This window comes from Hemitrygon akajei, chromosome 4, assembly GCF_048418815.1.
Source record: "Hemitrygon akajei chromosome 4, sHemAka1.3, whole genome shotgun sequence".
In the NCBI taxonomy this organism is placed as follows: Eukaryota; Metazoa; Chordata; class Chondrichthyes; order Myliobatiformes; family Dasyatidae; genus Hemitrygon; species Hemitrygon akajei.
Window position 1 is genome coordinate 146,893,381 of NC_133127.1, and position 20,778 is coordinate 146,914,158.

General features: G+C 38.2%; 1 protein-coding gene across 2 annotated transcripts in view; it reads left to right on the plus strand.

Annotated features, from left to right (window-relative positions):
- LOC140726749 (PC3-like endoprotease variant B) overlaps nucleotides 1–20,778 on the plus strand; it is a 753,656-nt gene that overhangs the window by 273,776 nt on the left and 459,102 nt on the right. For both annotated transcript variants that reach the window (XM_073043532.1, XM_073043531.1), the window contains exon 4: nucleotides 14,803–14,917. In XM_073043532.1, the coding sequence (XP_072899633.1) occupies nucleotides 14,803–14,917 (115 nt within the window). The remainder of the gene's footprint in view (nucleotides 1–14,802; nucleotides 14,918–20,778) is intronic.

Consider the following 20,778-nt stretch of genomic DNA (forward strand, 5'->3'; position numbering starts at 1 on the left):
ATGTCCCAGTCAATTTCTTTGAAATTGTAGATTTGCATAATCCCAAGTTTGACAACACTAAATCAAAACTTTACCTTTACCTCTCTTTCTCTACTATTCTAAGTGTCATTGCTGCTTAACTCTCTGGACTTTAACCCATGACTTTACTTTGTAAATGTACAAAATTTGGCCCATTTGTAATTAAGTGATGTTTTATATGTTAAAATGGATTATCTTAACATTGTTCTGAAGTTCTTAGGAAAATAAAGTGTGTGAAGGATGATTTATTTTTCTCATTTGATAACACTTCAACACAAATATTGGAAGAATTATGTAGATTAATATCTGCTGCAGTGTGTAACAGAAATTTACCCAAAACAGTTGTCATTATAGAAATTCTATCTTCAATTAAATCAGTGATTCGCAACATATTTTTATACCATGGACCAATACCATTAAGCAAGGAGCCTGCAGATTCCGGGTTTGGAATCCCTGAATTAAAGGGATATGTGCATATCCCTTGTCCGTCATGTTGATTATTCCAAAAAATCGTATTGGAAAATAATCATCAGTTATATAAATCAATGTGTGACTGTGTTATGACCAATACATGAATTCAGAACGGTGTATCCATTTTTCATTTATTTTTGAATATGAGCAAAACGTGAGCAAAAACTGTTGAAAAGAGGAAAACATGCTGAACTCTATCACCCTTGTTTTATGTTTAGATTGCCATTTTAAATCATATTGTTAGCAGAAGAGAATAAGCTGCTGTAGAGATTTGTTTCTTAAACATAACTCAGCAGTTACTAATTTGAATATGTTTAGAATTCAGTTACTTTGTATTTGATAAACTGTAGTTAAAAATCACTGAATACAAATAACAAGATGTAGAAGTAAAACCAATTATCCTTGTGCTAAAATACAAATTTTTCCGAAAAATGGTTGTGAATTCTAACAGTAATTGTTAAAATTTGCAAGCAAAATTGCATTCAACAGACAATTTCTGTTTTAAATATTTAATCTTGTCTTTTAGTAATTAAACAACAAGTTAGACCTCCTAATGGCTTTCCATGTGTTCATCACAGCTACCTGCATGAGTTGACAGTAATTAAGCAATCTGAAACACTGACTGACCCAGAGAGATAGCTATTACATAGTGTGGGTGTCCTTGAAACGTCTTCATCATCACACATTCTCTGTTCTTCATCTCACTGAAAGATGGTGTCAGCACTATTTTGGATCATCCTGAGCAAGTGCACTTATTGAAATCTTACAAGGGGCTGCTGCAACATCGAGGCTGTGAGCACAGCAGAGGGGATAAGCAGCAAAACAATACAAGTGGCCAGTCCAGGGTTTTTCCACCACCGAGACAAAACAAAAGATTTTGTTGGACTTTTTATTAAAGTCAAAATCTGATTATCATCTGAATAGGCACACAAGTTGATCTCACCTAGAAATCGTTATGGCCAAACCCATGTCATTTAATGTCAGGAGCCATCAAAAATAGTGATAAAATTAATAGAATGAATGATTGATAACCCAGCTCATCTGCCATTCTTCTCGAAAAATCCCAGTAGTCCATCAGTGGGAAACAATGCTTAGATCATTTCTGAAAGGAACCCATTTGAAAGATGTGCCTGTGTGCTTTAATTAGTTCCTGATCATTGTGACAGCCTTCTCCTAAAAAATACATGATTTGTTTACTAATGCAGGCAGAAATGATGAACATTTCAGCTGTAGTGAGTGATAAGTGGGCCATGGATTCATTTCTGCTTCCAGTCACAAATCCGAGTTAGGCTAAATGTTTCCTGTGGTTTTTGTATTTATGCGCACTAGAAAACTACAGGTGATCATTCCACTGGTGAATGACCTTTGAGTCTAGGTACATTTGCTTCATGATAAATTGTGAAAAATATCGCATTTGCATACTTAAGATATATAATGCAGTTTACTCCGCAATAGAGTGGCCTTAGGATGACAGCCAATCAAGACGCACATGAGCACTTTAAAGTCAGCTTGAGTTAATATTCAGCTCTTTTATAATAATTGCATTTAATAAAACAATAATGAATGGAAGTGTTTGTGATTATTTGCAGTTTGTGGTTTGCTGGCATGCATTTTGGCACTAAATGAAGTGCTGTCATCAGCTTCTAGTCCATCAAGCTACTTGTATACAAATGATAAATAAAGTACATGTTCATAAGGGATGAAAATGACATTTCTTTCCAGTAATGCTACTTCTCCATTGATTAAGAACTCCCACTGTAAGTTTCTAGATTCCTCAAATGTTACCAGACTATTGTAAATGTTTGATTTTTCACCGCACTGGAGTGCCCTTTACAGGGCTACCATGCAAAATCACTTCTGCAATCTCAGGTTATTACCTCAAAGGACACGTGTATACTTGACAAAAGACAATAAAGGGTTAACTTACTGAATTACACCAGTAAACTCTGCAATTAGCCATTAAGGAGGAGTGCAATATGTAATATGAAGCCAAATTACGGGGTCCAGAACATCAAGTATTCTTAGACTACTTGCAGGAATGACAAATCCCTTCAGATCAGCAATTTCACGTTCAACTTGTACCACACCTTTTGTGTTGTGTGAAATTGGAACTGAGGGGATATGTGAAAACCATTTATCTAATTGGTTCAAAACGCAACTTTTGTTTAAGTGAATACCTTACCACACCCTTTCTCTCCATTATTTAAAAACCTTATTTAATTTTTTTTTCTTATTTAACAAACTTAAATGACATCAGTACTCTTGTTACAGTTTTGTAGTTGAGACAAAATCAATTTTGGCATGAGGTGTGTAGTAAGCTGATCCTTCCAAATACCGTAACCTAGCTAATTAATCTAACTGTTTTGTCCACTTCACCTGCAGTAGGCCTGTAAATATAATAGGAAACCTTATTTTATAATAAGTCAGCCTCTCACCTCAAGTCAGTTATTAATCCAAATATTTCAAATCCCAAATCAAATTTGACCATAACATATGCTTTTGTTATAATTAAAAACCAATGTTTAAGTCTGACTACACTTTGAATGTGCTTATCAATGAGCTGCTATACACCTTCATGCACTCTTTATGAAGACTACAGAGAAAAGAATGATAAGCTGTATTTAGCTGTATTCAATTTCTATATATATATATATATATATATATATATATATAAAATGCCAGTTTAACTGCTTACCTGCCTAATATGTGAATAGAATCACAATATGACTAAATAGTTAATGTCTAGTCGAGCACTTTATGAGTTAAATACTTATTGAAACTTCAATAGGAAACTGCAATTTATAACACACTAAGCCATCAACCACGTCCAATGCTGACCCAATATCTTGATATCAAACAATTCAATTTGTTTAAATGTAGGAGATTCTTACAACCTGTTTCTTACAATAATTTTTTTCCCAATTCTTTGGAGCTTGTCTCTGCTTGGATAAAACAAATTTTGTGCACAGGGGAAAGAAAGTGAAGTGTCCAGAAGCCTGTGTTTGTCTATTTACACACGTGTGCTGGGACTTGAGGAACCTAAGTTATAAGGAAATGCTGAATAGGTTAGGACTTTATTCCCTGGAAGGCAGGCAAATGAGAGGATATCTAATGGAGGTATACAAAATTCTGAATGGTACAAAGATAAGTTGAATGCATGCAGGTTTTTTCCCTCAGGTTGAGTGAGACAAAAACTGGCTGTCATAGGTTTAGGGTGAAAGGTGAAATATATAAGAGGATGCTTTTTTATCCCACAGAGGGTAGTGCAAGTGTAGAACAAGCTGTCAGCGGAAATTGTTGATGCAGGTTCAATTGCAATATTTAACAGAAATTTTACTAGCTACAAGGATTAGAGGGTTATGGAGGGCTATGGTCCAGGTGCAGGTAGATGATACTAGGCAGAAAATCAAGCTAGCATGGACTAGATGGACTGAAGGGCCTGTTTCTCTGCTGTAGTGCTCAATTATGCTATGAATTCATCAGAATATTTAAAGGAAATAAACCTATTCTCAATTTTGTTTTCAAGTCCTGAAAATTTTGTATTCAATTTTCTTTTTTGCTTATCTCTACTCATCTTTGCTTCAGCCATTACACTCTTTGTGATATCCATGCTGCTCTAACTCTAACCTCTTCAACAGTTACAATATTAATTACTCCATGATTGCATCCTTAATGTTTCCATTTCTCCACTTCTCCTTCAAAATAGTCTGAGTAAACCAACTCTGACAAAATTACCTGAAGTTTGGATTTTCCGGCTATAGAACAATAAGATCTCTGCTATTTTTTTTAGGTAATTCTTTATTCTTTACATTTGTTAAATGTTGTTGTTTGTTGCATGTCATGCTGTGACCAACACCCTTAGCAAATTCCTAATATATATAAAAGTATATGGTAAATAAAGTTGATCCTTAATCCTTGATCCCTTGATCCTTGTGGCTAAGCACAGCTCAAACGCTCCCGACACAACTATTTCAGATGGTAATGAGGAGAAGCACAGGAGTGAGATGGATCAGCTGGCTGAGTGGTGTCACAACAACTTTGCACTCAACCTCAGTAAGACCAAAAAATTGATTGTGGACTTCAGGAAAGGATATCAAGGAAACCCACATCAGTCCTCATTGAGGGGTCAGCAGTGGAAAGGGTGAGCAGTTTCAAGATCCTGCGTGTCAACATTTCTGAAGATCCATCTTGAGTCCAACATATTAATACAATTACAAAGAAGGTACAACAGTGACTATGTTTCATCAGGAGTTTGAGGAGATTTGGTATGTCACCAAAGACTCGAAAATTTCTATAGATGTACCATGGAGAGCATTCTAACTGGTTACATCACCGTCTGGTATGGAGGCATGCAGGAAGTTAGAAACTCTGCCAGTTCCATCATGGGTACAAGCCTCTCCAGCATTCATGCCACCTTCAAAAGATGATGCCTCAAAAAGGACGCACCTATCATTATGGACACGCTCGTTTCTCATTGCTACCATCAGGATGAGGCACAGAAGCCTGAAGACAGATACTCAATGTTTCTGGAATAGCTTCGTCCCCTCTGCCATCTGATTTCTTTATGGACAATGAACCCCATACATTACCTCACCACTTTTTTTGCTCTCTTTTTGTACTATGTATTAAATTTACTTCTTATTTTTATTTCTTGTAATTTATAATTTTTTTATTATTATTTATTAGTCTACTGCTGTTGGAAAACTACAAATTTCATCACATATGCCAAAGGTATTAAACTTGAACTTCTAATTTGCCCTTAGCACACCTACAAGCTGAGAGCAACGTTGGGATTTCTCCAGCTTAATGTGGAAACTCTGATTGCTCTCAAAGCGTCTGTTCTTCCCCTTAGCCCTCAAGTCTTTGTGACTTTCAATATAACCGAGGTGAATTGTATGATTTCCTGGTCTTTGAAAATTGTTGTATGAGGTGTAACCATAAACTGCTAAGCAAACTCAATAACCTCAATCAACCAACTTTATCTAAACAGAAGTTAATTTTTCCAGGTATATAATTCATGCAAAAATAACCCCATGCAGTATGCATTGAATCGCAATATACTAACATAAAGGCATTGAACTACCCTTTCAAAACTTGATTTCTTTGACCAAGTTTTGTTCAATATTTACAATGTAGGAAGGAACTCTATCCTTTAAACTATATAATATATTTTTACAATATATATTAATGATTTAGACGAGGGGAATTAAATGCAGCATCTCCAAGTTTGCGGATGACACGAAGTTGGGCGGTGGTGTTAGCTGTGAGGAGGATGCTAAGAGGATGCAGGGTGACTTGGATAAGTTAGGTGAGTGGGCAAATTCATGGCAGATGCAATTTAATGTGGATAAATGTGAGGTTATCCACTTTGGTTGCAAGAACAGGAAAACAGATTATTATCTGAACAGTGGCCAATTAGGAAAAGGGGAGATGCAACAAGACCTGGGTGTCATTGTACACCAGTCATTGAAGGTGGGCATGCAGGTACAGCAGGCAGTGAAAAAGGCAAATGGAACGTTGGCATTCATAGCAAAAGGATTTGAGTACAGGAGCAGGGAGGTTCTACTGCAGTTGTACAAGGCCTTGGTGAGACCGCACCTAGAATATTGTGTGCAGTTTTGGTCCCCTAATCTGAGGGAAGACATTCTTGCCATAGAGGGAGTACAGAGAAGGTTCACCAGATTGATTCCTGGGATGGCAGGACTTTCATATGAGAAAGACTGGATCGACTAGGTTTATACTCACTGGAATTTAGAAGATTGAGGGGGATCTTATTGAAACGTATAAAATTCTAAAGGGATTGGACAAGCTAGATGCAGGAAGATTGTTTCCAATGTTGGGGAAGTCCAGAATGAGGGGTCACAGTTTAAGGATAAAGGGGAAGTCTTTTAGGACCGAGATGAGGAAAAACTTCTTCACACAGAGAGTGGTGAATCTGTGGAATTCTCTGCCACAAGAAACAGTTGAGGCTGGTTCATTGGCTATATTTAAGAGGGAGTTAAATATGGCCCTTGTGGCTAAAGGGATTGGGGGGTATGGAGAGAAAGCAGGTACAGGGTTCTGAGTTGGATGATCAGCCATGATCATACTGAATGGTGGTGCAGGCTTGAAGGGCCGAATGGCCTACTCCTGCACCTGTTTTCTATGTTTCTATTTTTTAAATCTTTTATCAAATTAATTTAAGGTGCTTCAATAAATATTTTTAAACTGTGTGTTATTTTTTTCTAATCTTTATTTTGTGTTTCAATCCATTGTCTCAGATTTTCCTGAGGGATGTGAATGGTTCTGATCTACCTAATTGTGAAAGCTGGGGTGGGATTTCATTGAACATTGGGTGTGGGTGTGGAAGAGGAGGGCTAAAAGGGGCCTCAGAATGTTCTTGATGAGTACGCATATTGAAAGCAAGTGGGCAGATCAATAAAGAGTAAGAACACTCAAGGATAAAGGCAGAAGAAGATGAGGTCATCCGGCAAATACAGCACATTTGTTATTCAAATGTTCAAAAGGTTCAAAGGATCTATTTATTATCAAATTATGTACGCAGAATATACCTCTGAGATTCGTCTTCTCCAGATAGCCACGAAATGCAGAAAAACTGTAGAGGTAGTTGAAAGAAAAGATATCAACCACCCCCAGCCCCGCATGAAAAGAAGAAAGAAAAACTCTCAAACCCCAAACCCCCCAACCCCTCCCTCACACAAAAACTAACAGGTCGACCAATTGGAAAATTGCAACTGGAATACCCCAAAATCCCCAAACCCCTCCGTCACACAAAAATCTAATATAGCGTCTATGTGGCGAAAAAACAACAAGAACATCAAACCCCAAACTCCCCCAACTCCCCCACACAAAAACTAATATATTACCCATGCAGAGATGAAACAACAAGAACATCAAACCCCAAACCCCCCAACTCCCCCACACAAAAACTAATATATTACCCATGCGGAGATGAAACAACAAGAACATCAAACCCCAAACCCCCCCAACTCCCCCACACAAAAACTAATATATTACCCACACAGAGAAAAAGCAACATGAACATCAAACCCCAAACCCCCCCAACTCCCCCACACAAAAACTAATATATTACCCATGCGGAGATGAAACAACACGAACATCAAACCCCAAACCCCCCCAACTCCCCCACACAAAAACTAATATATTACCCACACAGAGAAAAAGCAACATGAACATCAAACCCCAAACCCCCCCAACTCCCCCACACAAAAACTAATATATTACCCATGCGGAGATGAAACAACACGAACATCAAACCCCAAACCCCCCCAACTCCCCCACACAAAAACTAATATATTACCCATGTGGAGATGAAACAACACCAACATCAAACCGCAAACTCCCAACCCCTACCCCCCCACCGAACACAAAAACTAATATATTACCCACACAGAGAAAAAGCAACATGAACATGATTGAGGTCATGAAAACATTCACCAAGGATTGCAAGATAAGAGAGGGGTATACTTATATTCTAGAACATGTTGGACACTGTAGACAGTGGTACAAAGAGCCCAGCGCATTTGTGGATGTGAACTTCCCTCTATTGAGGTGACTAACAGCAGCAGGTGCATAAAGAAGCCCTGGAAGATCACTGGGGACACAGGTCACCCCAACCATAAACTGTTTCAACTACAAACATACTTCCATCTGGTAAATTGTACCATAGCATTAAAACCAGGACCAACAGGTTACAGGACAGCTTCTTTCTATAAGCCATTAGACTTATAATTTCACATGTCTGTACATTGCAATGGAGTCATAATGCAAAGATTTTTATTCCCTCACCATGTGGGATGTATGTAAGATTTAAATAAATTCAAATTTCAAATCAAGAAGGTGGGATGGAGCCTTGATATGTCTTGTTTTATCATATATTGCTAGAGGCAAAGTCCAGAGGATGGGAGAAAAGCTAATGGTGTTCCTTTCTTGGAAAAGGGACAAAATAGCAAATAATAGGACAACAAGCCTTATATCAATGGTAAGGTAATTATTACAGAAGACTCTTGAGGATAGGATTTACTCACCTCTGGAAAAGTGTAGGTTATTAGGGAAAGTCAGTATGCTCTCCTGGGGAGATCATGTTTTACGTTGTCTCAATCATGTCTTGATTAACATTTTTTGAGGAAGTGACAAAAGTGACCGATGATGGTAGGATAGTTGTTGTTGTAAACATGGGCTTCAGTAAAAGATGCAGCACGGTCCTTCATGGTAGCTTGACCCAGAAGGTTCAGTGCATGGTTACGTAAGGACTTGACAGATTGATTTCAAGATCAGCTTGGTCAGGGGAAATAGAGGATAGTTATGGAGGGATGTTACTCTGACTGAAGGTCTGTGACTAATAGTTTGCCACAGGGATTAATGCTGGGACCTCTGTTATTTGTATTATCTTTAAATGATTTTGATGAAAGTGTAGGTGTCCTGATTAGTAAGTTTAAAGATGACTTGAAAATTGGTGGAGTTGTCAATAGTGAGGACAGTGGTCAAAGGAAACAGCAGGGTATAGATCAGTTGGAAATATGGGCGAAGAAATGGCAAATGGAGTTTAATCTGCACAATTGCTTGGTGCCGTATATTGAGAAGTCAAATGCAGTAAGTGGCGCTAATTTTCAGAGGGATCTTGGGATGTAAGTGCATTGCTCCCTCAAAGTGACAGCACAAGTACTGTATATAGGATGGCAAAGAAGACATAGGGCATACTAGTTCTTATCAGTTGGAGCATTGAGAATAAACGTAAGACATATTGCAGCTGTATCAAGAAAAAATGAGGTACAAAGGTAAACTAGCCAAGAATATAAAGGAGGATAGTAAAAGCTTCTTTAGGTATGTGAATAGCAAAAAAATAGTTAAGACCAAAATTGGGCCATTGAAGACAGAAACAGGTGAATTTATTATGTGGAACAAGGAAATGGCAGATGAGTTGAACAGGTATTTTGGATCTGTCTTCACTAGGGAAGACACAAACAATCTCCCAGATGTAATAGTGGCCAAAGGAACTAGGGTAAAGGATGAACTGAAGGAAGTTTATATTAGGCAAGAAACGGTGTTGGATAGACTGAAGGCTGATAAGTCCCCGGGACCTGATGGTCTGCATCCCAGGGTACTTAAAGAGGTGGCTCTAGAAATCGTGGACACATTGGTAATCATTTTCCAATGTTCTATAGATTCAGGAACAGTTCCTGCTGATTGGAGGGTGGCTAATGTTGTCCCACTTTTCAAGAAAGGAGGGAGAGAGATAACAGGGAATTATAGACCAGTTAGCCTGACGTCAGTGGTGGGAAAGATGCTGGAGTCAATTATAAAAGAGGAAATTACGACACACTTGGATAGCAGTAGAAGGATCAGTCCGAGTCAGCATGGATTTATGAAGGGAAAATCATACTTGACTAATCTTCCGGAGTTTTTTGAGGATGTAACTATGAAAATGGACAAGGGAGAGCCAGTGAATGTAGTGTACCTGGACTTCCAGAAAGCTTTTGATAAAGTCCCACATAGGAGATTAGTGGGCAAAATTAGGGCACATGGTATTGGGGGCAGAGTACTGACATGAATTGAAAATTGGCTGGCTGACAGGAAACAAAGAGTAGTGATTAATGAGTCCCTTTCGGAATGGCAGGCTGTGACCAGTGGGGTACCGCAAGGTTCGGTGCTGGGACCGCAGCTGTTTACAATATACATTAATAATTTAGATGAAAGGATTAAAAGTAACATTAGCAAAGTTGCTGATGACACAAAGCTGGGTGGCAGTGTGAAATGTCAGGAGGATGTTATGAGAATGCAGGGTGACTTGGACAGGTTGGGTGAGTGGGCAAATGTATGGCAGATGCAGTTTAATGTGGATAAATGTGAGGTTATCCACTTTGGTGGCAAGAACAGGAAGGCAGATTACTATCTAAATGGAGTCAAGTTAGGAAAAGGGGAAGTACAACGAGATCTAGGTGTTCTTGTACATCAGTCAATGGAAGCAAGCATGCAGGTACAGCAGGCAGTGAAGAAAGCTAATGGCATGCTGGCTTTTATAACAAGAGGAATTGAGTATAGGAGTAAAGAGGTCCTTTTGCATCTGTACAGGGCCCTGGTGAGACCCCACCTGGAGTATTGTGTGCAGTTTTGGTCTCCAGATTTGAGGAAGGACATTCTTGCTATTGAGGGAGTGCAGTGTAGGTTCACAAGGTTAATTCCTGGAATGGCAGGACTGTCATATGTTGAAAAGATTAGAGCAACTGGGCTTGTATACACTGGAATTTAGAAGGATGAGAGGGGATCTGATTGAAACATATAAGATTATTAAGGGATTGGACACACTGGAGGCAGGAAGCATGTTCCCGCTGATGGGTGAGTCCAGAACTAGAGGCCAAAGTTTAAGAATAAGGGGTAGGCCATTTAGAACAGAGATGTGGAAAAACTTTTTCACCAAGAGAGTGGTGGATATGTGGAATGCTCTGCCCCAGAAGGCAGTGGAGGCCAAGTCTCTGGATGCATTCAAGAGAGAGTTAGATAGAGCTCTTATAGATAGCGGGGTTAAGGGATATGGGGAGAGGGCAGGAACAGAGTACTGATTGTGTATGATCAACCATGATCAAGGAGAATTTGGACAACTTGGATTGCTTTCTCTGGAGTATTGCAGGTGGAAGGTTGACATGATAGAAGTATCTAAATACTAGAAGGCACAGCTTGATGAGGGCAAATGGAACAAAAGTTTAATTGAGATTCGCAAAACAAGTTTTTTGTTACCCAGAGACTGATAGGTGCTTGATCGAGAAAGCACAGCAGAGTGTCCACTTCCTGAGGAGACTGAGGCAAGTGAGATTCCCCCCCCCCCCACCCCCACTTCTAACCAACTTTTACAGGAGCACCATTGAGGGTGTCCTGACCAGCTGCATCGCCTTTTGGTACAGGAATTGCAAGGCATCTGACTGCAAGTCCTTAGAAAGGATTGCAAGGACCTCTGAGAGGATCATCAGGGTCTCTCTTCCGCCCATCAGAGATAGCTATGAAGAGCGGTGATCCCTCCCATCCATCCAACAATCTTTTTTACCCCCTACCATCAGGCAGGAGGTACTGGAGCATTAGGACAAGAGCTGACAGGGTGGTAAACAGCATTTTCCTCCAGGCCATAAGACTACTGAACTTCTTGCCACCACCCAGGTCTCATCACTTGTGAAGTGCCAGTAGCATTATACAATTTACTTTTTAACTTGTGTCATAAATATGCCTTATCATTTATTAATTTATTTGCGGTATTATTACTCAATGTGTGGTGTGTGTGAGTATATGAACTGTGTTGTGCACCTTGGTCCAGAGGAACAATGTATTGTTTGATGGTATACATGTATACGGTTGAACAATAATAGACTGAACTTGAACTTGAAACAGATATGATATCAATGTTCAAGGGGCATTTGGACAGGCACATGAAGAGACAGATGAGATTAGTTTAAATTTGCATCATAATTGTTAAAGATATCTTTAGCTAAATGATATATCCTCTTCTCATTACTACCATCAAAGTAGAAATAAAGGAGCCTAAAGACCCAAGCTTGATGCTTCCCCTCCACTATCAGATGTCTGAATGGTCCTTGAACCCATGAAGTCCACCTCACTATTCCGTTTTTGTAATTTTTATTGTTTTTTTATGTCTTGTACTTCACTACTGCCACAGAACAGCCAAGTACATGATATACATCAGTGTTAATAAACCTGATTCTGATTCTAAATGTCTCTGATAATCAGGACATTAACAAATAATAGAAGTAAATTTAAGTAATTGACTAAAACTTACTTGAAACTACAAAACATATTTCAAAGCTGAACAATCTGGTCTCACACTTTTACTGGAGGTTAGCAACTCAATTCAAAGGAAGAAATTCCAGACAAGTGTGAGGTAGCACATTTTGGGCCAGCAAATACCAACAAAACGTGTACAGTAAATGGCAGAGTTCACAGGAACATTGACACCTCACTGAAAATGGTGACACAGGTGGATAGGGCGGTGAGGAGGGCATTTGGTATGCTTGCCTTCCTATGCTAATGCATTTACTTTGAGTTGGGAGCTCATGTACGTACATACTGTTGGTGAAGCTGCAGTTGGACTATTGTGGATGGCTTTGGTCACCACACTACCGAAGGATGAGGTAGCATTACTGCAGAAGGGATTCATCAGGATATTGCCTCATTGGACTGCAGGAAGCTACGGGAAGACCTGCTGGAGGTTTCTAATGTTATGAAAGATAGATAGTCACAAGTCTTTTTTGTAAGGTAGACTGTCTCAAACCAAGAAGATAAGTCTAAGAGAGGAGAAATTTAAAAGAGATCTGAAAGACAAGGTTTTCACAGAGAGAATGGTGATTAATTGGAACCAGATGCTACAGAAAGGGTAGAGGCAGATAAAATTACATTGTTTAAAAGGCATTTGAACAGGTATTGGGAAAGGAGTATAGGGCTACAGGCCTAATGCAGAAAAATTGGGTTACTGGAGACAGACATCATGGTCAACAAGGAGGAGTTGAGCTGAAGGGCTTATCTCTGTGCTGTACAACTCTGACTCAATGAATGAAACAACACGAGATACAACAGTGATGGTAAATCTGAAGGGCGTATTGAAGCTAGTCCAGCCATTGAGCTCAGTAAGTTATGTAATGCCTTTGGACTCCATTGTGAAATTGTGAACAGCGTGGGAGAACAAGTACATTCACATATGACCTCCAACCTATTTAGTACTTCTGTGGCAAATGTTCACACTGCAGCTGGTTCTGTACAAAGCCTCTGGCTAGGTTTTAGTACATTACAAACCAATATCTACCTGCTGCACTTGGTTGAGACCCATTTGGTAAAGAAGGATCTTTCTTCACTATTCACTTTCTCTCTTCATTTTTATTGAAGTGCCCCATTTTCATCTTTTGCTTACAGATTTTGTTGCAGAGCAGTTGCAAAATTGCAGCTCAACTCACAACGAGGCAATTCCACCTAGTATAATACTCTATGTGCAATATTCAAAATATCCACCATTTGTTTCTGCAAATGAATACTTTTTACTTATTATAACTGATGTTTCGATGACAAACTCTGCAGAAGATGGCAGAGATTGTCACCAAAACATTGGTTATAGTCGATACCTGCACCCGCTTGAAGCCTGCGAAGAGTTTATTCGTCATATACACCAGGAAAGCAGTAGATCGGTTTTCTCTTTTTGCCTACTTGTACTTTTTGGGGAACAATCTGACCCTGAGCTGAGCTACCAATCCCAGTTCTTTTTTCACTGCCAAGACAGTCCACAACCGGAGATCTGCTGGTGAAACTCTCCCACATACCTTATCAAGTCTGGACTCAGAGCCAGACTTCTCCACCCTTGATATCCTTCAACTTACCCATCCTCTGCTGCATTTACATTCTAACCCTCTCGTAATCCCACTCCGCTTCAGTCACAGACTTGCAGACCTACTCTGACTGCAGCACCTCCTCCCCCAGTCCTCTATTTTAACTTTATCATCCTCCTTTCCAAAGTCCCTTAAGGCTTCAGATCTGTAACCTGATCCTGCCCTAGGACCCTCTGAGAACTTCCAAGAATAACATTTACTTTAAATTAATATGGGATCCAGAAAACATTATAAAATCAAGCCCAAAATGTCAGCTACGCATTCCATCAGATCATTGCTTCCTTATGTGGGTTTTAATGACACTGCTGGGTGGCTGTGGAGCAAGCTGTTCTGCATTCAGCAATACACTGAATCGAATAATATCACTAGGGGAAGGGGAAGCAAGATTTCTCTAAACTGTCCAAGATTTTAAAATTGGCTCAAAACATAAAGGAGCTTTTATTGTACATTAAAAGGGGTTATATTTATTTCAAGAAAAAAGTATTCAATTGTAACATTTGCTAAGCTGGAGCTGTAGGATATTTCTGTGGTGCTGCCAAGAATATTGTTTCAGAAGCTATTGTTTAACACAAATTCCTTCTTAGGTCACTAGAGGGCTCTGTGATATGGCAGAAGGTTTAAAGAAACCAAAAGATGCCTCACTTCACAAAACAAAGCTCTCTGATTGGTGGACAAGTGTCCAGTGTTTTATTAATGATAACAAGTAACAAGCAACACAGCTTAAACATTTCTTATAATATTTAGTTCCCTTGAAAAATAAATACATTATTATGTATTTGAAATTAAAAGAGAGGAGATTGCTAGGTGTGCATTTAATAGAATACCAAATTAACAATATATACTAAGCCTTAAGTGAAGTAGTATCATAATATATTTCCAATGTGTCCTAAAGTTTGGAATTGATTCTTTCATTTAGGTCAAATGGGTACAACAGCATTATGTTCATGAAGTGGAAAAACGAGACAAGTTTATTTTCTTCAATCACTCATTACTTCAAGATGGCAATTCTGATTTAAACTCTGGATCAACAAGTAAGTGCCAAATAACAAAACTCATTATATGATTACATGGTGTAACTTACCTTCATTAAAGAATAAACATAAGGGATCTGATTTAGGCAATTAGTAGACTCAATCACATTTGCAACCTAAGTATGCAGTGTTGTACGCAGAGAAATTTAGTGACTGACCTTGATCAGATTAGGAATTTGCATTTCATATCATCGACCTATGTATGTTTGCTTTCTGTTTCTCATCTTCAATGTACCCAATCTAGGTTTGTGGATTAATGTGGATCCTACCTTTCAGATGACATTTAACTTTAGCATGACTGGAAAATATCCCATGACAATATTTGTAAAGAAGATCAGGGTATCAGATTATTCCTGGCCAAAGTTTATCATTCAGTTGGTATTACACATAACGATCCAACCAATCCATATTGTACGTTGCGCCAATTTACTGTGAAGAAGTTGGTTGTTGTGTTTTCTACATTACAACGATCACTACACTTCAAAAGTAGATCATTGGCTTGAAACATCCTAATGTTACAATGTGTGCCTCATCAATGCAAACCAAACAAAATTGTTTCAATTCAGAATTAAGAAATTATTGGGTTTGTCACCGAGCCTTTTTTCTTTACCCCTAGTGTGACTAAGATATTAAATGTCAATACAGTAAAACAGTCTTTTTTAATTAGTTTGCTTTCACCAACATTTCAGAATGCTGCTCTAAATTACCACCTTTTATACATAATAACTCAAAACTACAGATATTTTATTGTGGTTAGAATACATCCACTCATCATCCTTGTACTTTTGACAAATAACCAGTTGCAAAATTACTTTGTTTAGTTAAAATTTAGATATAACTTTCACCACCAATGCACACTTTATTTAGATTTTCTGTGACTTTTGTCTTATTAACCTCATTTGCCCTTGATGAATTTCAGATCTCAGTGATGACGAGGGTGAGTGAAAGGGCCACAGACCTTGTTTCTCATTAAGATACAGACTCACTTTCCATAGTATGTAAATTACTTGTCACGTTTCCTTGAGGTGGGATGTCCCACCAAGCTGGCCAGCTGGTTTCTGGCAAAGCTTATTTTTCACATATTGGGAGGTTCAATAGTCACCCAGGGCTAGGACTGAGAAATCACAATCACTGAACTGTGACAGGAGCATTTTAACTGCAGTACCATTGAATTTTCTAGGGATGCGTATTATTATCAAACACTGCGTTTCTGAGTTTCATTCCTTTCTCATGCTATTTTTAATATCCTGTTTAGCACAGACACCAAGGTTCTCTGCTTATGAGATTCTAATTTATCATACAGCTCTCATTTTTAAAGGATTGAACATAGTAATTTATACAAAATGTGCTAAATATGGCATGGAAAATAGCACATGTAAAATTTTGAACCCACCAGTGTTGTTTCTTTCACTTGGAATAGAACTTAAGAAGTCCATTAACATGACATTTCCTACTGCCTAGGTTGTTCAAAGAGACAGTTCCTTACCATGGAGTACTTGAATAGTCTCAGTGCAAATGGTGTGCTGCTAATGTACCTTTTTGGCTATTGATTTGCACTGTAGCATAGATCACAGTGTAATATTTTTTCAAACGTTGTTTCCTAAAGCTGATTTTGCTTATCCAACTATAGGTCAGTTGTGGACAGCAAGAAGGAAACAGGTCCGATAGTCATAAATATATCCTCAAATAAATCCTCAAAACTTCATGCTGTTAGAAATGGCCATTAGTTATGAATAGTCAAATATGATGTTAGGCAACTTGTCCAACATAGGTAGTGGCACTAGCAATAGTTAGATTAAGCCCAAGGAAGTATATCCTATATTTTAAGTAGTACAATGTTGAATTAGCTGTTCAGTCATAAGGAAAAAGTATCATTTTTACACAGAAGAATATAGAAAAAGAGGGAAAAGGAGAGAATAACAAATGGCAGGATAGGCAGATAGAACTTACAGGTTTTTAACAAAGCTATCTGTGAAAAGATTTGTCTAAATTACAATGTACTTTTCATATCTGATCACTATGAAATTCAAATTGATTTTAGCACTAAATTAAATTGAAAATATTAAAAGTGATCTGTTGGGGGAGTTGAGCATTCCCTGAATTTTGGCAGGAATCTAACTTAACTTAGAATCCATCATTAATGTTCCTGACATCATTCTGTCAATCAGCTTTGTCAGGATGTTTGCAAGCAAGGGTAACAGTGTCCATTTAAAACACAGGTTTCCTTTTCCTAATTTCTGGTGAAGAAGTAAACGTGATCCATAAAACTTAACAATAAATAGGATTATGAGATGCTATCAAACGAAACACAGTATTTCACACCCCAAAGTAAATTCAATTAGGTAGTGTGCACATTTAACTTCAGCAGAATCTTTAACTAATATCTTGATTCTCAAGTGGCCAGTTATCCATGCTGAGGCCTCGCAGAGTAAGCTTTGTCTTCAGAACTGATAAATGTGTTCTACTGTGCAGCCTTCAAACTTTTGACCGCAAGCCAAAATTTTGGATTTTGATGCAGCTTGTGTTTCATTCATGTGGTGCAAAAGAATTTTGCCAAGTTTAATGATCATGATTGAAATCTGGTACTTTATCCCCAAGATCCACAGTCACTTTTGTTAATATTTAACAAGGAGAATCAAGAGAGACTGTGTCTTCACTGAAGTGTGAAATTCACAGAAGCAGAACAAACTAATAAAAGGAAACTAATAAAAGTAAAGAAGCAATTAATATAGAAGAAATAATATCACTAATGCATGCAGCCTGAAAACAGGAATGTTTGCTTTCACTCCTTATTTATACCAGTATTCTCAGATTCCTGTGGATCTTATCCTGCATGGCATGGCCTGAAGTGAATGGGACAAGATAGGGTTAATGGCTTTAACTACCGTTTCCAGATGGCACCATTTTGAAGTGGATCTGCTGCAAATATATGGCCATTTCCCATGGTGGAGTTATTTCAATAATCAAATTTTGTTCTTAAAGCAAAAATGATCACTTATGGTTAACCATGATGTGTACATATCCATTGTTTCCATCAGTAAGAATGGAACTAGGTCCAACCAAGATCAGTTGTCAAGAAAGGCACTACAAGGGAACTGCTCCAGAGCATACAGAAAAAATGGGCCTGCCACCATTCTCAACCTATGCACAATCATGATCTTCCTTTTATCTGTTTGCTAAAGAGCCACAATATACTTAGAGAACCCAGAGGAGGCTCATGTGGATGATTCCAGGAATGAAGGGGTTAACTCATGAGGAGCATTTGGCAGCTTTGGGTCTGCACTCTGGAATTTAGAAGAATGAGTGTGGGTTTCACTGAAACCTACTGTACGTTGAAAGGACTAGATAAAGTGGATGTGGAGAGGATGGTTGGTGGTATCCAGAACTAGAGGGCACAGCCTCAAAACTGAGGACAACTTTTTATAATAGAAGTAAGGAGAGTTTTTTTTTTAGCCAGAGTAGTGCATCTGTGGAAAGTTCTGCCACAGACTGCGGTACAGGCCAAGTCCCTAGGTATATTTATACAGAAGTTGATAGATACTTGATTGATCAGGGCATCAAGGAATATGGTAAGCGGGTAGGTGTATGGGGTTGAATGGGATCTGGGATTAGCCATGACGAAATGGTGGAGCAGACTCGATGGGCTGAATGGCCTAATTCTGCTCCTATGCCTTATGGTCTTATATCTAGGTTTAAGTCAGGTGAGCTACATTGGGTTGTCTGCTTGGCATATTGCAGCTTGTTGACCAACATGGATCAGACCTGCTGTTGGTTCTTAGCTTCTGCTGTGGTTAATTATCATGTTTAATCTATACTCATGTTCTTATACTTGACTCCTATTTTTTAAGACGCATATTGTGTCCTGGAGTCCCGATCTCTCTGACTCGATTAGTATGTCAATGAGTAAACAAAAACAGGCTCTTGTACTTGAAATATCGGAGAAAAACATAGGGCAATACTGCGGGAAATACACTATAGCAATATGCAGCATCAATATGACAGAAGAGTAAAAATCTTTAACGGAAAATGAGTTTGGATCATCAAAATTATTGAGAGATCATCTATCAGACAACAAACTACAAAATAATTAATGTCAAATTAATGGGATCAGCTGACGCTACATGACGGTGAACTTATAAATAAATATTAGTAATTTATAGTGCTGACATTTTAAACAATGCGCATTTCTCAAGACCACTATTTGCAGTTTAATAACAATATTACAAAATTGTAATACACAGCACATAGCCCACAACACTGACATTGTGAGCAATGGGCCTTTCCCATGGCTACCATTTGCAGTATAGCACCCATAAACAATATTACAAGTTGTGGGCTGTGTAAATTGCATAGAAATTTGTAAAAGACACAAATAAATGCTTCAGTATGAGGATATTAAACTAAATCAAACTATCACACAGTTTGGTCTAGTGAAGTTTATAACATAAAATGCTCCATATAACATTTTCATTACAATTCCAATATTTTCCTCAACTGTCCTTAAGTGAGCCTCAGGCAGATTTCCATTTCCAGCTTCTGCAGATTTTCTCACGTTTGAGAGCTCCACGAATGTCTGCTTTCCAATACATTGCTTCTACCGCTGGTATTAACTAACTCCTTAAAAAGATATCTCTCATCGGGTTTGTTCTGAACTTAACAAAGATATCTCTTTTGCTCTAGTTATGGCCTCTCATTTTTTTCTCCGGCTGCAAAAAAGAGGATACCATCTTTCCAAAGAAGGGTCCCAGAGTTGAAGCATTAACCATTTCTCATTCCACACATGCTGCCTGACCTGCTGAGTAGTTCCAGCATTTTCTATTTTTATTTCAGTTCTCCAACATCTGTACTTGTTTTTGTGAACCTTGAGACATTTAGTTAAGAGCTTCAGTGCTGATCAAATAAAATCCTGGGGAGGCAAAAATATATAGTCAATTGTAATGCAGATGGTGCAGAAAAGTACAAAGAGTCAAACTAGATATTTTTTCTGCTTTGTTCTAATAATGTGGCAGAATAGTGCCACATTGAAGTGTAACTATAATCACTGCCTTATAGTTCAATGGACTTATTTTTACTGCTTACTTTCCAACACACTCGAAGGGTAAACTAACTGGGAGGTTAAGCAATCTTCAGAAATAAAGTACTACGGTATAAATTACTATCATAAAGTACTAGGTAGTTTACTTTCCACAATATTTCTCTGCAATTGGAAAGCAAACAAATCTGCAGATTTTGGAAATAAGGATAAAAATTGCTGGGGATACTCTGCGAATCAGAGAGTGTCTGTCATGAAATAAATATTAATGTGTTTCGGGTCAATGTTTCATGTACTGCCTATTTCAATGGTGTTTTGCTTCAGAAGAAAAAAAGTCATTGTCCAAAACAATAACCTTTTTCACCACTGATGCTGCCAGACATACTGATTTTCTAAAACATTTTCTGTTTGTATTCCACTTGCAATTTGGTACTATCCCTGCCATACTTCCTGCATCATTCATAATTTTTATTTTTTTTTGTTCAGTTTGAGGGCATCCCACTATTATAATGACATTCTAATGTGCAAAACTCTTATTCAAAGTGTTTTATGTGCATTCGTTACTTCACCAAGGAAAGGCATATCTCAAGATCAAGACCTCAGCATTTTAATTTACTGGGCAGCGATGATTTATGCCCTCCTCAATGCTTTTCAGACCTAGACTCCCAGCATCATGTACTTCAAGGCATTGGAAAAAATATTATCAATACTGTCTCTGCAGAATCCTTCCATGCATTGGGCAATGTCGAAAAATCTAGGCAAGGGAGAAAATGAATTCTAATCTACTGCTGCACAATCAACATCATCTGTAACTGACAGCTCCACCCCT